The sequence below is a fragment of the Carassius gibelio genome, chromosome B23 (assembly GCF_023724105.1).
Source record: "Carassius gibelio isolate Cgi1373 ecotype wild population from Czech Republic chromosome B23, carGib1.2-hapl.c, whole genome shotgun sequence".
Taxonomy (NCBI): Eukaryota; Metazoa; Chordata; class Actinopteri; order Cypriniformes; family Cyprinidae; genus Carassius; species Carassius gibelio.
In genome coordinates, this window is record NC_068418.1 from 3,261,900 (window position 1) to 3,279,154 (window position 17,255).

General features: G+C 44.5%; 1 protein-coding gene and 14 non-coding genes across 15 annotated transcripts; all 15 read left to right on the top strand.

Moving 5' to 3' along the window:
- Positions 1-386: 386 nt before the first annotated feature.
- trnai-aau (transfer RNA isoleucine (anticodon AAU)) lies at positions 387-460 on the top strand. The gene has a single exon. It is a non-coding gene; the product is annotated as a tRNA-Ile (tRNA).
- A 106-nt stretch (positions 461-566) lies between these two features.
- On the top strand, positions 567-639 carry trnaf-gaa (transfer RNA phenylalanine (anticodon GAA)). Its single transcript has one exon. It is a non-coding gene; the product is annotated as a tRNA-Phe (tRNA).
- Positions 640-774: 135 nt separating this feature from the next.
- trnaq-uug (transfer RNA glutamine (anticodon UUG)) lies at positions 775-846 on the top strand. The gene has a single exon. It is a non-coding gene; the product is annotated as a tRNA-Gln (tRNA).
- Positions 847-2,718: 1,872 nt separating this feature from the next.
- On the top strand, positions 2,719-2,790 carry trnaq-uug (transfer RNA glutamine (anticodon UUG)). The gene has a single exon. It is a non-coding gene; the product is annotated as a tRNA-Gln (tRNA).
- A 97-nt stretch (positions 2,791-2,887) lies between these two features.
- Positions 2,888-2,961, top strand: trnai-aau (transfer RNA isoleucine (anticodon AAU)). Its single transcript has one exon. It is a non-coding gene; the product is annotated as a tRNA-Ile (tRNA).
- Positions 2,962-3,067: 106 nt separating this feature from the next.
- On the top strand, positions 3,068-3,140 carry trnaf-gaa (transfer RNA phenylalanine (anticodon GAA)). Its single transcript has one exon. It is a non-coding gene; the product is annotated as a tRNA-Phe (tRNA).
- A 135-nt stretch (positions 3,141-3,275) lies between these two features.
- trnaq-uug (transfer RNA glutamine (anticodon UUG)) lies at positions 3,276-3,347 on the top strand. Its single transcript has one exon. It is a non-coding gene; the product is annotated as a tRNA-Gln (tRNA).
- Positions 3,348-5,219: 1,872 nt separating this feature from the next.
- trnaq-uug (transfer RNA glutamine (anticodon UUG)) lies at positions 5,220-5,291 on the top strand. The gene has a single exon. It is a non-coding gene; the product is annotated as a tRNA-Gln (tRNA).
- A 97-nt stretch (positions 5,292-5,388) lies between these two features.
- On the top strand, positions 5,389-5,462 carry trnai-aau (transfer RNA isoleucine (anticodon AAU)). The gene has a single exon. It is a non-coding gene; the product is annotated as a tRNA-Ile (tRNA).
- Positions 5,463-6,742: 1,280 nt separating this feature from the next.
- LOC128011639 (uncharacterized) lies at positions 6,743-15,060 on the top strand. The gene is made up of 12 exons (XM_052594283.1): positions 6,743-7,150; positions 7,331-7,411; positions 7,533-7,643; positions 7,751-7,828; positions 7,951-8,145; positions 8,233-8,702; positions 8,813-9,140; positions 9,272-10,073; positions 10,197-10,406; positions 10,735-11,663; positions 11,773-12,762; positions 15,037-15,060. Exons 1-12 carry the CDS (start codon positions 7,004-7,006, stop codon positions 15,058-15,060), a joined length of 4,365 nt encoding a protein of 1,454 aa, XP_052450243.1. The 5' UTR covers positions 6,743-7,003.
- Positions 14,018-14,089, top strand: trnaq-uug (transfer RNA glutamine (anticodon UUG)). The gene has a single exon. It is a non-coding gene; the product is annotated as a tRNA-Gln (tRNA).
- A 900-nt stretch (positions 15,061-15,960) lies between the features above and the next one.
- On the top strand, positions 15,961-16,032 carry trnaq-uug (transfer RNA glutamine (anticodon UUG)). Its single transcript has one exon. It is a non-coding gene; the product is annotated as a tRNA-Gln (tRNA).
- Positions 16,033-16,129: 97 nt separating this feature from the next.
- trnai-aau (transfer RNA isoleucine (anticodon AAU)) lies at positions 16,130-16,203 on the top strand. Its single transcript has one exon. It is a non-coding gene; the product is annotated as a tRNA-Ile (tRNA).
- Positions 16,204-16,309: 106 nt separating this feature from the next.
- Positions 16,310-16,382, top strand: trnaf-gaa (transfer RNA phenylalanine (anticodon GAA)). Its single transcript has one exon. It is a non-coding gene; the product is annotated as a tRNA-Phe (tRNA).
- A 135-nt stretch (positions 16,383-16,517) lies between these two features.
- trnaq-uug (transfer RNA glutamine (anticodon UUG)) lies at positions 16,518-16,589 on the top strand. The gene has a single exon. It is a non-coding gene; the product is annotated as a tRNA-Gln (tRNA).
- The last annotated feature ends 666 nt before the right edge of the window (positions 16,590-17,255 follow it).

Below are 17,255 nucleotides of genomic sequence, written 5' to 3' on the forward strand. Positions count from 1 at the left end.
GACCCGCTGGTCTAAGTGACATCTGACCGTTTCAGCTGTCCTTCCTAACATCCCTCTACATGTTAGATACAGCCACATTTTTAGGTCAGTTAAGAGGCCAACTTGCATTCGTTAGCCTTTCACACTGTCTCGAGGTCTTTGATTGCTTCCAAGTCAGTTCATGTCCCTTCCTTTGTTGATGCTGGACCAACTCTTTTTTCTTGGTCTTGAACAAGAAGGCTCGTTGGTCTAGGGGTATGATTCTCGCTTTTGGTGCGAGAGGTCCCGGGTTCAAATCCTAGACGAGAACTTGGTCAGGATAAAATGTGAAGCTTTGTTGTCTCATTGCGTTCACTAACAGTGAGGCTGGTTTTTATTCAATCGGGTAGAAGCAGATGGCTAAGCCAGGCCGGTTAGCTCAGCTGGTTAGAGCGTGGTGCTAATAACGCCAAGGTCGCGGGTTCGATCCCCGTACTGGCCAGCTCTTCTTATTGTCTGGGGGCTCATCTCTGCTCTGCTCTTCTCCTCTGACAAAGAGTGGGGTGATCTCACTGAAATCCCTGCTTGCTAAGCACAAGTTATTTGTGGCCGAAATAGCTCAGTTGGGAGAGCGTTAGACTGAAGATCTAAAGGTCCCTGGTTCGATCCCGGGTTTCGGCAAAAGCTCCCAATCTCTTCTGTTTTTTGAGGCGGGCCAGTGACCAAAAATCACTGGGTTCAAACTTCTCTGTATAACTGCTTCCCCACTGCCACAGAGCTATCTGTTTCCCAGTTGGCCAGAAACCAAGCACGTTCGGTTCCATGGTGTAATGGTCAGCACTCTGGGCTTTGAATCCAGCAATCTGAGTTCGAATCTCGGTGGAACCTGTGTGCTTTCTTGCCGCAGGAAAAGATAAAAACAGCACTAGTTTGGCACTGGTGACAGTCTTTGTGGCCCTGTGAACAACAGCTGCTCCAGGTAAGGTTCCATGGTGTAATGGTTAGCACTCCTACTCTGAATCCAGTGATCCGAGTTCAAATCTCGGTGGGACCTTTTTTGCAACCAATTTGCGCAGGACCATTTCTGAAATACTTTTTGGCAACTTTGAGTCCAAAAAAATTAACTAACGTAGAGACTGTGGCAGCATTGCATCGATGCTCAGTCGGTCTCTTTAGGGCAGTGGTTCTCAAACCTGTCGGGGAGGCACCCCTGCCCTGCACATTTTGATTGTCTGCCTTATTAGACACACCCAAATAAGGTCTTGCGGTCTCTATCAATGAGCTGATGATTTGAAACAGGTGTGTTAGATGAGGGAAACATTCAAAATGTGTAGGAAAGGGGTGCCTCCAGGACAGGTTTGAAAATCACTGCTTTAGGGAACTGTGCGTAAAATGGCAATGTTTTGCAACCAATTTGCACAGGATCATGTCGGAAATACTTTTTGGCAGCCGTGAGCCCCAAAAAAAAGCTAACGTGGGAGTGTCGCAGCATTGCGTCAATGCTCAGTCGGTCTCTTTGGGGCAATGGTTTTCAAACCTTTCCTGGAGGCAACCCTGTCCTGCACATTCCGAATGTCTCCCTTATTAGACACACCCAAATCAGGTCTTGCAGTCTCTACTAATGAGCTGATGATTTGAAACAGGTGTGTTAGATGAGGGGAAATGCAAAATGTGCAGGGCAGGGATGCCTCCAGGACAGGATTGAAAACCACTGATTTAGGGATGTGTGAGTAAAAGGGCAGGAGCCAACTTGGAGAATGCATGCATCGATCCCGCTACCTCTCGCATGCTAAGCGAACGCTCTACCATTTGAGCTAATTCCCCTGTCCTTTCCAGATCGACGAGCATAGCTGCGAATGACGGGCGTGATGGAAAGAGGCCATCCCTCCTCTGGGCTTGCACCTTTGCACTGGCCGCGATTGTGTTGTCGAATTAACAAAGGGATTTAGCTTTTGTGTTAAAGGACCTTCTCGGTCTTGTTACGCCAGTATGCATATGTGGATTCTTGTATTATGTAGACTACCTTGGATCACTCGGGTCATGCAGACAACTTCTCACCTCTTTTTCTCACACTGACTTAAAGAATAAGGAAGCGGTTCTCAATTCCAGTCCTCGCTCCCCAACGGTCTGCATATTTTGCATGTCTCTCTTTGTTAGCACAACTGATTCGGATAATCAGCTCATTAGAAGTGAGCTCCTTGCGATTGACATGGTCCCTACACAGTGTTCATTGCTCCCCACTCCCTGAGCAGGGGAAATCCGTCGAAGTTTACTTCACTTTGGAACATTGGTTCACGGATTTGCGCTGCGCAACGTCTTCACACATGGACAAGTGTGACATCATATACCCCTGTATACCTCTATGCACCTCTGTATTACTCACTTTGAATTGAACGTATACATACGCTTCGAACTTGAATCACGGAGGGATGTCATGTGATGTCCACTTCTCAGGGCACTTAGGTTCGAATGGAACAAATGTCTGAAGCTATACGAGAAACATACAAAATGTGAAGAGCAGGGGGCGCGAGGACTGGAATTGAGACCCGCTGGTCTAAGTGACATCTGACCGTTTCAGCTGTCCTTCCTAACATCCCTCTACATGTTAGATACAGCCACATTTTTAGGTCAGTTAAGAGGCCAACTTGCATTCGTTAGCCTTTCACACTGTCTCGAGGTCTTTGATTGCTTCCAAGTCAGTTCATGTCCCTTCCTTTGTTGATGCTGGAGCAACTCTTTTTTCTTGGTCTTGGACAAGAAGGCTCGTTGGTCTAGGGGTATGATTCTCGCTTTTGGTGCGAGAGGTCCCGGGTTCAAATCCTAGACGAGCCCTTGGTCAGGATAAAATGTGAAGCTTTTTTGTCTCATTGCGTTCACTAACAGTGAGGCTGGTTTTTATTCAATCGGGTAGAAGCAGATGGCTAAGCCAGGCCGCTTAGCTCAGCTGGTTAGAGCGTGGGGCTAATAACGCCAAGGTCGCGGGTTCGATCCCCGTACTGGCCAGCTGTTCTTATTGTCTGGGGGCTCATCTCTGCTCTGCTCTTCTCCTCTGACAAAGAGTGGGGTGATCTCACTGAAATCCCTGCTTGCTAAGCAGAAGTTATTTGTGGCCGAAATAGCTCAGTTGGGAGAGCGTTAGACTGAAGATCTAAAGGTCCCTGGTTCGATCCCGGGTTTCGGCAAAAGCTCCCAATCTTTTCTGTTTTTTGAGGCGGGCCAGTGACCAAAAATCACTGGGTTCAAACTTCTCTGTATAACTGCTTCCCCACTGCCACAGAGCTATCTGTTTCCCAGTTGGCCAGAAACCAAGCACTTTCGGTTCCATGGTGTAATGGTCAGCACTCTGGGCTTTGAATCCAGCAATCTGAGTTCGAATCTCGGTGGAACCTGTGTGCTTTCTTGCCGCAGGAAAAGATAAAAACAGCACTAGTTTGGCACTGGTGACAGTCTTTGTGGCCCTGTGAACAACGGCTGCTCCAGGTAAGGTTCCATGGTGTAATGGTTAGCACTCCTACTCTGAATCCAGTGATCCGAGTTCAAATCTCGGTGGGACCTTTTTTGCAACCAATTTGCGCAGGACCATTTCTGAAATACTTTTTGGCAACTTTGAGTCCAAAAAAATTAACTAACGTAGAGACTGTGGCAGCATTGCATCGATGCTCAGTCGGTCTCTTTAGGGCAGTGGTTCTCAAACCTGTCGGGGAGGCACCCCTGCCCTGCACATTTTGATTGTCTGCCTTATTAGACACACCCAAATAAGGTCTTGCGGTCTCTATCAATGAGCTGATGATTTGAAACAGGTGTGTTAGATGAGGGAAACATTCAAAATGTGTAGGAAAGGGGTGCCTCCAGGACAGGTTTGAAAATCACTGCTTTAGGGAACTGTGCGTAAAATGGCAATGTTTTGCAACCAATTTGCACAGGATCATGTCGGAAATACTTTTTGGCAGCCGTGAGCCCAAAAAAAAAGCTAACGTGGGAGTGTCGCAGCATTGCGTCAATGCTCAGTCGGTCTCTTTGGGGCAATGGTTTTCAAACCTTTCCTGGAGGCAACCCTGTCCTGCACATTCCGAATGTCTCCCTTATTAGACACACCCAAATCAGGTCTTGCAGTCTCTACTAATGAGCTGATGATTTGAAACAGGTGTGTTAGATGAGGGGAAATGCAAAATGTGCAGGGCAGGGATGCCTCCAGGACAGGATTGAAAACCACTGATTTAGGGATGTGTGAGTAAAAGGGCAGGAGCCAACTTGGAGAATGCAGGCATCGATCCCGCTACCTCTCGCATGCTAAGCGAGCGCTCTACCATTTGAGCTAATTCCCCTGTCCTTTCCAGATCGACGAGCATAGCTGCGAATGACGGGCGTGATGCAAAGAGGCCATCCCTCCTCTGGGCTTGCACCTTTGCACTGGCCGCGATTGTGTTGTCGAATTAACAAAGGGATTTAGCTTTTGTGTTAAAGGACCTTCTCGGTCTTGTTACGCCAGTATGCATATGTGGATTCTTGTATTATGTAGACTACCTTGGATCACTCGTGTCATGCAGACAACTTCTCACCTCTTTTTCTCACACTGACTTAAAGAATAAGAAAGCGGTTCTCAATTCCAGTCCTCGCTCCCCAACGGTCTGCATATTTTGCATGTCTCTCTTTGTTAGCACAACTGATTCAGATAATCAGCTCATTAGAAGTGAGCTCCTTGCGATTGACATGGTCCCTACACAGTGTTCATTGCTCCCCACTCCCTGAGCAGGGGAAATCCGTCGAAGTTTACTTCACTTTGGAACATTGGTTCACGGATTTGCGCTGCGCAACGTCTTCACACATGGACAAGTGTGACATCATATACCCCTGTATACCTCTATGCACCTCTGTATTACTCACTTTGAATTGAACGTATACATACGCTTCGAACTTGAATCACGGAGGGATGTCATGTGATGTCCACTTCTCAGGGCACTTAGGTTCGAATGGAACAAATGTCTGAAGCTATACGAGAAACATACAAAATGTGAAGAGCAGGGGGCGCGAGGACTGGAATTGAGACCCGCTGGTCTAAGTGACATCTGACCGTTTCAGCTGTCCTTCCTAACATCCCTCTACATGTTAGATACAGCCACATTTTTAGGTCAGTTAAGAGGCCAACTTGCATTCGTTAGCCTTTCACACTGTCTCGAGGTCTTTGATTGCTTCCAAGTCAGTTCATGTCCCTTCCTTTGTTGATGCTGGAGCAACTCTTTTTTCTTGGTCTTGGACAAGAAGGCTCGTTGGTCTAGGGGTATGATTCTCGCTTTTGGTGCGAGAGGTCCCGGGTTCAAATCCTAGACGAGCCCTTGGTCAGGATAAAATGTGAAGCTTTGTTGTCTCATTGCGTTCACTAACAGTGAGGCTGGTTTTTATTCAATCGGGTAGAAGCAGATGGCTAAGCCAGGCCGGTTAGCTCAGCTGGTTAGAGCGTGGTGCTAATAACGCCAAGGTCGCGGGTTCGATCCCCGTACTGGCCAGCTGTTCTTATTGTCTGGGGGCTCATCTCTGCTCTGCTCTTCTCCTCTGACAAAGAGTGGGGTGATCTCACTGAAATCCCTGCTTGCTAAGCAGAAGTTATTTGTGGCCGAAATGGCGGTACCTGACAACCACAAGTCTGTAAAATTAATCCAATAGTATGCCGACTTCTATCTTTTAAAAACCAATCACGTTATGACCTCTATCTTTTGAAAACCAATCACGTTACGACCTCTATCTTTTGAAAACCAATCACGTTACGACTTCTATCTTTTAAAAACCAATCACGTTACGACTTCTATCTTTTATAAATCAATCACGTTGCGATCTCTATTTTTCCGCGTCCAATGAAATGGCAAGGTCTATTTCTCATACACCAATCACGCACGTCCTCGCCAATTGCATGTAATCTCCGCTCAGGTAACGTTAAATTATTTACATTCCGCTCATGTATGTTATTTATATCTTGATATGAATGAAATGGTTTAGGATTTTTGTTCTTTAGGAATAGCAAGATTGGCCATGTAAATTAGCCTATGATTACCGCTTGATACTACGTAACGTCAACTGTCACTGATGTGTAAATACTATTACGACCGGAGCTAACGTAACTGTAAATATGTCGAATTTAACCGATTAACAAGTTTTCTCAATGAAAAAAAAAATGCTTTTTATTGAATTGTAATAAGGTTCCACAGCTTTTTCCAAATGCGGCATTTGAACACACAAAATAAATTTGGAAAATGTTAATGTTTTGTTTAACTTTTACACGTATGTTATATGTTTGTACATATGTTATGACCAGTCAAAAGAAGTGAATGGATAAGTTTATACATTCAGGTTCATGCCCTTATCACATGGACACAGTTGAAAGACCACAATATGTTTAATCTGAGTATTTGTTTTAGTCAAATTAATCCATAATGCTATATATTTATTTATTTATTTATACTCATAAACGTGTTGTATGAGCCTAGGTCATTGAGACATACAGCCATAATAGAAAGATCTATCACAACTTGTTAAGACTCTATGTAATTGTTCTTATACTTTTATTCTTGTTATAATCTTATTATATGTATTTTTTTATATTTGTACAAACATACACACATACATACAAACATATATATATATATATATATATATATATATATATATATATATATATATATATATATATATATATATATATATATATATATATATATATATATATATATATATATAAATATATATATATAAATGTTATATAATTGTTTTGACATAATATATATGACTGAATTGTGCAATTGAAATGTTTCCTCTTGGCATGAATATAGCCCCTGCTGCTGACATGGCATTAAATAATAAATAAATAAATCACAACATGTTATATGTAAGATAATATGTGTATTATAATGAACTTATAATCTGCTATAATATGGCGGTCGTTCTGGACCAGGAACACAACTAGCTATCATGAAATGAACACAACAGGAGGGTAAATGCTACAGGCTACAATGGCAGTTAGTGTAACGTGTTATGTAGTGTTTCAGGCAACGACATGGCTTCAGCTAAGTCTCACAAAGGCATGAGTAATGCTGAATGGCTTGCGCGTCTGGAGAGTTTTGCCCAAACAGGAGTTTGGCCATCTACACAGGGGAATAGACCTTCTCCCCGACAAAAAAGATGGCATGAGATGTATCAGAAGGTAAGTTATGCAGCTAGATTCATGGGCAAACTAACAAACTTTTTTGACAATACATTGTGGTATTTTTATTTATGTGTATGGTTAAGTAATTACATGTAAATACAATGTTATATTGATATAATTATGATGACTTATTGCTGTTTTGAGATCCAGTGTCAGAGGTATAATTCATGTTCACAGATAGAAAAGTGCCCTCTGCAAATGAGGGGACAGACCACTCTTCTGAAGGAAGCTCAGACATGTATTTGTGGCTTTCACAAGGTAACTTCAATTAGCCTGGTTCAAGTTGCATAAATAGATAGATGTGTTTGCAACATCAATGTGTCTTTATATCTAAAATCACATTAGGAAGACTGTTTTGTACTTTATGCATGTGTCACAGGTTCATCCACCAGTCACAGGGGAAGCATCACAGAGCACCCCGGCCCAAAGCACACCCTCTGTCAGCGATGTGTCATGTCCTGCAAAGAGACCTAAACTGACATTGTCAATGGTAAGCAGACCACACTATTGCATGCATCACTGCAGATACTGAAACATCTCAACCTTTAACTATAGTGTTAGGGTTTTGTTATCACTAACCATGACAAATCTTTTTAGTTTGAAAAGTCAAGGTTTGGAGGCTCACATGTGGCAGCAGCAAAACCTAATTTGAGCACCCAGAGGAAAACCTCTCAGGTTAATATTAAAAGACATCAAGACTTTTATAATGTCATCATGACTTTATCACTATGTAATTTTAATGTATTAAAAACATGGCAATCCCCTTAATAAATTATTCATAATGTTTGACTCCACAGATGTTAGAGCACTCCAGTTCAGCTACAGTTTCATGTCCACCCTCTGATCCTCATCCTCCTCCATCCCCCAAACCTCATCAGCCCGTCATCCAGTCCTCCTCTTCCTTCTTCCTTCCTCCACCTCAGAGTTCACAACGCATCAAAAAAACAGCAACGCCATCAACTGTTTCTGAGAATACTGTTGTGAGGAGCCCAGTAAGATCTCATTCAAAATATATACATGTCTTCATCATTTAATGCTCTCTTAGCTTTTATTTAAACCAGTGTTTTTTATAATATCAGCAGGTCTCATCTCAGCCAGAAGATCTCCCCCTTCTGTGGCCACAGACAATGCCACAGCAAGACCAGAAGTGGGTGTCAGAAGCACTTTTTAGGGTTGGTGCAAAGGGAAAGCTGGAGCTGCGTGAAAACCTACAGTTGTGGTTTCACCCCCCACCACCAGCCCTGTTGTACCACCAAGCTCCAACACCTGATAGGTTTTTTTCACAGCGTCTCTTGCTCTGGATGCCATATAAGCTGTGGAAGGTGCGGCTCCAGTGTACTAACCCTGCCTGTGCCAGGCAACAGCTGTGTGGTGGTGGACTGCACAGGAGGGTACGACAGGTGTTAGACATTGACAGATACTACAACCTGGTGACAGAGACCCTGATCTGCACCAGGTGTAGAACCAGCTATCTGTCCTGGAGTCAAGCTGTGCTGCAGCAGTTGGACCTGGCCCATCGATCTGAATTCAGGGTCATCCTCACACGCAAGTAATTATTTTGCAGTCATTTTCACTTATGTGCTACCCTTTCTGATAAATATTTCCTACAATAATTAGATACCTTATAATAAGATACTTAAATGAATGCTTTTTTCCAAGGTATGCCTGTGACATTCGGGTTCTTCGCTTGCTGCGTGAGAGGGCCATGGGGAATGGCCCAGTGAGGATCATCGGCCAGCTGAGAGAGAACCACAGTGAGGAGTGGTTGAAACGTGCGCTTCGGTACACATCAGAGTGTGTGGCCTTTTTTGATAATCGTGGCCTGCATCCGCTGCACTTCCAGGAGCCACCACCACTTGCTTCAGTACCCAGCTACAAATGGCTCCTCACTGTATATAGTCAGGACATTCTCAACAGGCTCGATCACATAAAGGCCAGCATAACATCCACGTATGGATCAATCTTAAAAATGGATTCAACTAAGAAGGTCAGATAAGCTGCTTAATTGACTGTACCCTTATCTATAATGTATTGTTAGACCAAGAGAGCTTTATTTTTTTCAGTGTAACTGATTTGGATGCATGTTGTATTATTTGCTATGCTTATTGTTTCTTTCAGATCACCAAGAAGTTGAGTGGGCCTGCGAAAGGCACAGCACAGTGGCTTACCTCAGTGGGCAATGAGATAGGTCAGGTGCTGATGAGTGTCCTGACTGCGAATGAAGGGGCTGGGTTAGACCTCATGGCTGCAGGGCTCATGGAGCGATACCGGAGTGCTGGTGTTGATCCTCCCACTATCATTTATGTGGACTGTGATTGTTGCAAGAAAGTGGGAGAGACTAAATTGAAGAGGCGGTTCAGCGGCTGGCCAGATGTCATCGTCCGCCTAGACATTTGGCATTTTATGCGACGTCTGGCAGTAGGGTGCACCACTGACGCCCACCAGTTGTACCCTACTTTTATGGCAAGGCTGTCATCCTGTATTTTTGAGTGGGATGCAGGGGATCTCACTCTGCTGAGACAGGCCAAAAGGGAGCAACTCATCCAACAGGGCTGGCCTACTCTGTCGGAGGCAGAACTGGACCATCATTTAACTAAAGCTGAGCTGCTCCAGCACTGCAGGAGGAGAACACGGGGAGAAGAAACCACTTTCCGCCTCCTTGATATGCTCATCAGAGAGCTCATGGGTGGCAAGGGGAATGATGCTCTTGGTGTTCCTCTACTTGACAGTGTGAGAATGCAGCACATCTGGAATGTCCAGAGGCGGCACATCACCTGTATCCAAGACCCTCCAAATGTGCCGCTCTATACTGAAACTGGAACTACAAGCAAGGGTGGGGTGGTTCTAAAAACTTATCGTTGTGCCAGAGGCTCCACATCCCTGGAATCATTTCACTGCCACCTAAACAGATTTATTCCAGGTTTGTCATGTCAGAATATACCACATTTTGCCACTAATTCCTGTTTATCAAGATATTTGCAGATTAAATTTTATGTTTTGCATTTTCTCAAAGCAATATTTGGCTTTCTATTTCTTTTTCTAGGGAACAGCGCAAACAGCCTGAACTTCCAGATTTATCTCCTGGAAGGTTTATTACGCTGGAATCAGGACCGGGCTGAAGCTGCTGTTGCAGATGGAGGTTCAACTCTGCGCTCTTACACAGGGGAGCTGGTTTACTCTGTCAATGAGAACTACAATAAGTTGTATGGCAGGAAATTGGTCCCTAGCTTCACTCCACCTGCAGTATACACAGGTAAAAATATTTTGATAAATGCAGCTCATGATGTAGCATGTTTTTGGTAAAATTACAAGTGCTTTTGGACAATAATAATGTAATTTTGACATATCAGAGAAAAATTATACTACCAGAATATTTATACATTATTCTGTGTTCTAGGTTTCAGGGCAGAAAATAAAATACATAGTAGAATATAGAGTAATCCTGTCTTTTTATGATACCCTCTGAATTAGATATATATTGTTCATACAGAAGTGGACAACAAAATATTTACTGCATTTCTAAATAAACCTTTCTGCATAATTTCCATTAAAAATGTTTCCTGTTACAAATATTTCCTCAGGGGAGCTCATTGGAGTACAGTACTTGTTGAGGCAGAATAGTCAGCCCCTGGAGGACATGTGCCCTACCTCTGATAGGACCTCTCAATTGCTGGAGGAGATAGATGTGGAGGAGCAAGTGGAAAAGGATGAGGGTTTCATTGATTTCTTTGGAGAGGAAGCCACAGTGGCAAATCTTGTGGCATCAGATGACTTAGTCCTTTCAGGTCCACCAGTTCTACCAGCTGCACCAGTTCCCAGTGTCCAGGCTCCTACAGCTGCACCACTGCCCAGTGTCAAAATTCCACCACTGCCCATTGTCCAGACTCCACCACTGCCCAGTGTCCAGACTCCACCATTGCCCAGTGTCCAGACTCCACCATTGCCCAGTGTCCAGACTCCACCATTGCCCAGTGTCCAGACTCCACCACTGCCCAGTGTCCAGGCTCCACCACTGCTCAGAGTCCGGGCTCCTTCAACTGCACCAGTGCCCAGTGTAGCTGCATCACTGCTCAGTGTCCAGGCTCCACCATTGTTCAGAGTCCGGGCTCCTTCAGCTGCACCAGTGCCCAGTGTCCAGGCTCCACCACTGCTCAGAGTCCGGGCTCCTTCAGCTGCACCAGTGCCCAGTGTAGCTGCACCACTGCCCAGTGTCCAGACTCCACCACTGCCCAGTGTCCAGGCTCCACCACTGCTCAGAGTCCGGGCTCCTTCAGCTGCACCAGTGCCCAGTGTAGCTGCATCACTGCTCAGTGTCCAGGCTCCACCACTGCCCAGTGTCCAGGCTCCACCACTGCTCAGAGTCCGGGCTCCTTCAGCTGCACCAGTGCCCAGTGTAGCTGCATCACTGCTCAGTGTCCAGGCTCCACCACTGCTCAGAGTCCGGGCTCCTTCAGCTGCACCAGTACCCAGTGTCCAGGATCCTTTAGATACACCAGTGCCCTCAGCAATGGTAAAATTTCCTTTTCTATACGAATTGTCACTCATTTAGTTATCTGCCATTAAGCAGTAAACTTACTTAACAGCATGTAAATACCTAACCAACAGTTATATATTTCCAGGCTGTTGACGAACACTGCATTCCTGGAATGGACCGGGTGGATGCGTTGGCAGAGTGTCTGGTGGAGCTGCGCACACAGACAAGCCTCACACTTACCAACCAACAAGTTGCGACCATTGTGGGTCTGTGGCAGAACCTGGACAAATTTGATAAAGACAGGGTGGTGTATGCTGCTCGTCATCAAGACAGGCTACTTACAGGACGTTTTAGGTCCCCAAAAAAGAAAGCTGTCTTCACTCCTGGTGTCGACAGCACAAAAAGGTGTGTTTTGGGTTCTAGCGGCTCTCCAGCACAGTGGCCTAATTGCTGTCGCCTTGTTGAAATGATTTTCATAAGGTTATGTAACATCCACCGAAGCCCCAAGAAACAGCGGACAGAATCTCTGTCTAGATGGGATCTCATTCTTCGTGATTACAGAAAAATTCGGCAGCTAATCCTGAGCAATGGAACGGTGATGAATGACACAACCCTTCAGCTAGTTGAGGTAAATCAGAGGACCCTTACGACATGGCACAATAACCGTTTAAAGGGTCAGGAGGTCTCCTTGCTGTTGCAAGGGCTGGACCTTCCAGAGGCACGTCCAGTGGCTTTGGATGTTTTGCCTCCAGCACGAGTACAGCCTGTTGTGCCTCCACAATATAGCCACCAGTTGCATACCTACCAGATGCCACCAGACACAGCTGGACAGGCAAAGACAAAGTTTAGAAAGATTGCGCCCTCAGCTACCTGTACATCTGCCACAGCAACTTCAATCTGGCCATCAGCCGTACACCCTCAGCGTTCAGCCACGTCCAGCCAGCTAAGGACAATTTGTCCCAGGCCGACAGCACCACACCCATTGGTTCCTGACACACCCACTGCCCCTGTTGTGTCTCAGATGTTTCTGGTGCCCTGCCCAGCCCCATTTTCCACCATTAACCCTGGAGCAATTTCCTCTGAGCCACCTGCAAATGACACAGCCACTCCAACCAAACGATCATACAATCGCACTGTAAAAGCAAATTCGTGCAGAAAGTGTGGCCAATTTCGTACTCAAGAAACTGGCCATAGCCAGTACAAAGGCAAAATATATTGCCCTAATAAAGAAACAATTACGAAGGAGCAGTGGTTACAGATTATGAGAAGATAACTCATTTATTTATGTGTGATACATTCATTTTGTTCTCTTGGTTGGATCTGTTCTGTTTTTTATCTTCCAGCCATATTTAATGTTAAAGAGTTATACTGTGCACTTTTTTTTATCTTGTATTATTATTATTATTATTATTATTATTATTATAAACATGTGGGTATGTATGTGAATACACTATAATACATATGGAAATATATATACATATTAAATAAAGTTAAACTATTATTATTATTATTATAGAAAGGTTTATGTGTAGAGGAAGCAGTATAAAGTAAAATACCAAAATGTGTAGATTTTGATGTATATATTTATATATTTTTTTGTACTTATTTATATAGCGTGTGCACTTAAAATTCTTAATTTTATATTGAATTTAGTACTTTTCCTACATTTTTTTAAATATGTATATAGTTAATAAATATATTTCTCTTTGACTGGTGTGTTGTATTTATTTGTTTTATTGAATGTAATGACATTCAGTTTACAGTTAAAGTCAGTGTCACGTGTAGCTTTGCAGTAAGTAATATGATACAATAAAGTGTGAATGCCGTAATAAGGAGGTTATTTTGTCCCTACTGCCACAGGAAATGATTGCCTTAATAAATGCACTTTGACTAATGATAATGATAATGAGAATAAAATAAAAATCAATCTTAGAAACGAAAGAATTATTAAATCAAAAACATTACTGTCAAAATCAATCTTAGAAACGAAACAATAATTAAATTCAAATACATTACTTTTAAAATCAAACTTGGACACGAAACAATCGATTTACGATTTTTAACAAATACACGCATAACTTTATGTGACAGCGTGGATTCGAACCTACGATTTCCTGAATTTCTCGCGCTTCTCTTCCTCCCTCTCCCCTCTTCCCCCCCTTCTTATACAGACAATTGTTCCCCAGCTTTGGCGGAGTTGGGAGAGCGTTAGACTGAAGATCTAAAGGTCCCTGGTTCGATCCCGGGTTTCGGCAAAAGCTCCCAATCTTTTCTGTTTTTTGAGGCGGGCCAGTGACCAAAAATCACTGGGTTCAAACTTCTCTGTATAACTGCTTCCCCACTGCCACAGAGCTATCTGTTTCCCAGTTGGCCAGAAACCAAGCACTTTCGGTTCCATGGTGTAATGGTCAGCACTCTGGGCTTTGAATCCAGCAATCTGAGTTCGAATCTCGGTGGAACCTGTGTGCTTTCTTGCCGAGGAAAAGATAAAAACAGCACTAGTTTGGCACTGGTGACAGTCTTTGTGGCCCTGTGAACAACGGCTGCTCCAGGTAAGGTTCCATGGTGTAATGGTTAGCACTCCTACTCTGAATCCAGTGATCCGAGTTCAAATCTCGGTGGGACCTTTTTTGCAACCAATTTGCGCAGGACCATTTCTGAAATACTTTTTGGCAACTTTGAGTCCAAAAAAATTAACTAACGTAGAGACTGTGGCAGCATTGCATCGATGCTCAGTCGGTCTCTTTAGGGCAGTGGTTCTCAAACCTGTCGGGGAGGCACCCCTGCCCTGCACATTTTGATTGTCTGCCTTATTAGACACACCCAAATAAGGTCTTGCGGTCTCTATCAATGAGCTGATGATTTGAAACAGGTGTGTTAGATGAGGGAAACATTCAAAATGTGTAGGAAAGGGGTGCCTCCAGGACAGGTTTGAAAATCACTGCTTTAGGGAACTGTGCGTAAAATGGCAATGTTTTGCAACCAATTTGCACAGGATCATGTCGGAAATACTTTTTGGCAGCCGTGAGCCCAAAAAAAAAGCTAACGTGGGAGTGTCGCAGCATTGCGTCAATGCTCAGTCGGTCTCTTTGGGGCAATGGTTTTCAAACCTTTCCTGGAGGCAACCCTGTCCTGCACATTCCGAATGTCTCCCTTATTAGACACACCCAAATCAGGTCTTGCAGTCTCTACTAATGAGCTGATGATTTGAAACAGGTGTGTTAGATGAGGGGAAATGCAAAATGTGCAGGGCAGGGATGCCTCCAGGACAGGATTGAAAACCACTGATTTAGGGATGTGTGAGTAAAAGGGCAGGAGCCAACTTGGAGAATGCAGGCATCGATCCCGCTACCTCTCGCATGCTAAGCGAGTGCTCTACCATTTGAGCTAATTCCCCTGTCCTTTCCAGATTGACGAGCATAGCTGCGAATGACGGGCGTGATGCAAAGAGGCCATCCCTCCTCTGGGCTTGCACCTTTGCACTGGCCGCGATTGTGTTGTCGAATTAACAAAGGGATTTAGCTTTTGTGTTAAAGGACCTTCTCGGTCTTGTTACGCCAGTATGCATATGTGGATTCTTGTATTATGTAGACTACCTTGGATCACTCGGGTCATGCAGACAACTTCTCACCTCTTTTTCTCACACTGACTTAAAGAATAAGGAAGCGGTTCTCAATTCGAGTCCTCGCTCCCCAACGGTCTGCATATTTTGCATGTCTCTCTTTGTTAGCACAACTGATTCGGATAATCAGCTCATTAGAAGTGAGCTCCTTGCGATTGACATGGTCCCTACACAGTGTTCATTGCTCCCCACTCCCTGAGCAGGGGAAATCCGTCGAAGTTTACTTCACTTTGGAACATTGGTTCACGGATTTGCGCTGCGCAACGTCTTCACACATGGACAAGTGTGACATCATATACCCCTGTATACCTCTATGCACCTCTGTATTACTCACTTTGAATTGAACGTATACATACGCTTCGAACTTGAATCACGGAGGGATGTCATGTGATGTCCACTTCTCAGGGCACTTAGGTTCGAATGGAACAAATGTCTGAAGCTATACGAGAAACATACAAAATGTGAAGAGCAGGGGGCGCGAGGACTGGAATTGAGACCCGCTGGTCTAAGTGACATCTGACCGTTTCAGCTGTCCTTCCTAACATCCCTCTACATGTTAGATACAGCCACATTTTTAGGTCAGTTAAGAGGCCAACTTGCATTCGTTAGCCTTTCACACTGTCTCGAGGTCTTTGATTGCTTCCAAGTCAGTTCATGTCCCTTCCTTTGTTGATGCTGGAGCAACTCTTTTTTCTTGGTCTTGGACAAGAAGGCTCGTTGGTCTAGGGGTATGATTCTCGCTTTTGGTGCGAGAGGTCCCGGGTTCAAATCCTAGACGAGCCCTAGGTCAGGATAAAATGTGAAGCTTTGTTGTCTCATTGCGTTCACTAACAGTAAGGCTGGTTTTTATTCAATCGGGTAGAAGCAGATGGCTAAGCCAGGCCGGTTAGCTCAGCTGGTTAGAGCGTGGTGCTAATAACGCCAAGGTCGCGGGTTCGATCCCCGTACTGGCCAGCTGTTCTTATTGTCTGGGGGCTCATCTCTGCTCTGCTCTTCTCCTCTAACAAAGAGTGGGGTGATCTCACTGAAATCCCTGCTTGCTAAGCAGAAGTTATTTTTGGCCGAAATAGCTCAGTTGGGAGAGCGTTAGACTGAAGATCTAAAGGTCCCTGGTTCGATCCCGAGTTTCGGCAAAAGCTCCCAATCTTTTCAGTTTTTTGAGGCGGGCCAGTGACCAAAAATCACTGGGTTCAAACTTCTCTGTATAACTGCTTCCCCACTGCCACAGAGCTATCTGTTTCCCAGTTGGCCAGAAACCAAGCACTTTCGGTTCCATGGTGTAATGGTCAGCACTCTGGGCTTTGAATCCAGCAATCTGAGTTCGAATCTCGGTGGAACCTGTGTGCTTTCTTGCCGCAGGAAAAGATAAAAACAGCACTAGTTTGGCACTGGTGACAGTCTTTGTGGCCCTGTGAACAACGGCTGCTCCAGGTAAGGTTCCATGGTGTAATGGTTAGCACTCCTACTCTGAATCCAGTGATCCGAGTTCAAATCTCGGTGGGACCTTTTTTGCAACCAATTTGCGCAGGACCATTTCTGAAATACTTTTTGGCAACTTTGAGTCCAAAAAAATTAACTAACGTAGAGACTGTGGCAGCATTGCATCAATGCTCAGTCGGTCTCTTTAGGGCAGTGGTTCTCAAACCTGTCGGGGAGGCACCCCTGCCCTGCACATTTTGATTGTCTGCCTTATTAGACACACCCAAATAAGGTCTTGCGGTCTCTATCAATGAGCTGATGATTTGAAACAGGTGTGTTAGATGAGGGAAACATTCAAAATGTGTAGGAAAGGGGTGCCTCCAGGACAGGTTTGAAAATCACTGCTTTAGGGAACTGTGCGTAAAATGGCAATGTTTTGCAACCAATTTGCACAGGATCATGTCGGAAATACTTTTTGGCAGCCGTGAGCCCAAAAAAAAAGCTAACGTGGGAGTGTCGCAGCATTGCGTCAATGCTCAGTCGGTCTCTTTGGGGCAATGGTTTTCAAACCTTTCCTGGAGGCAACC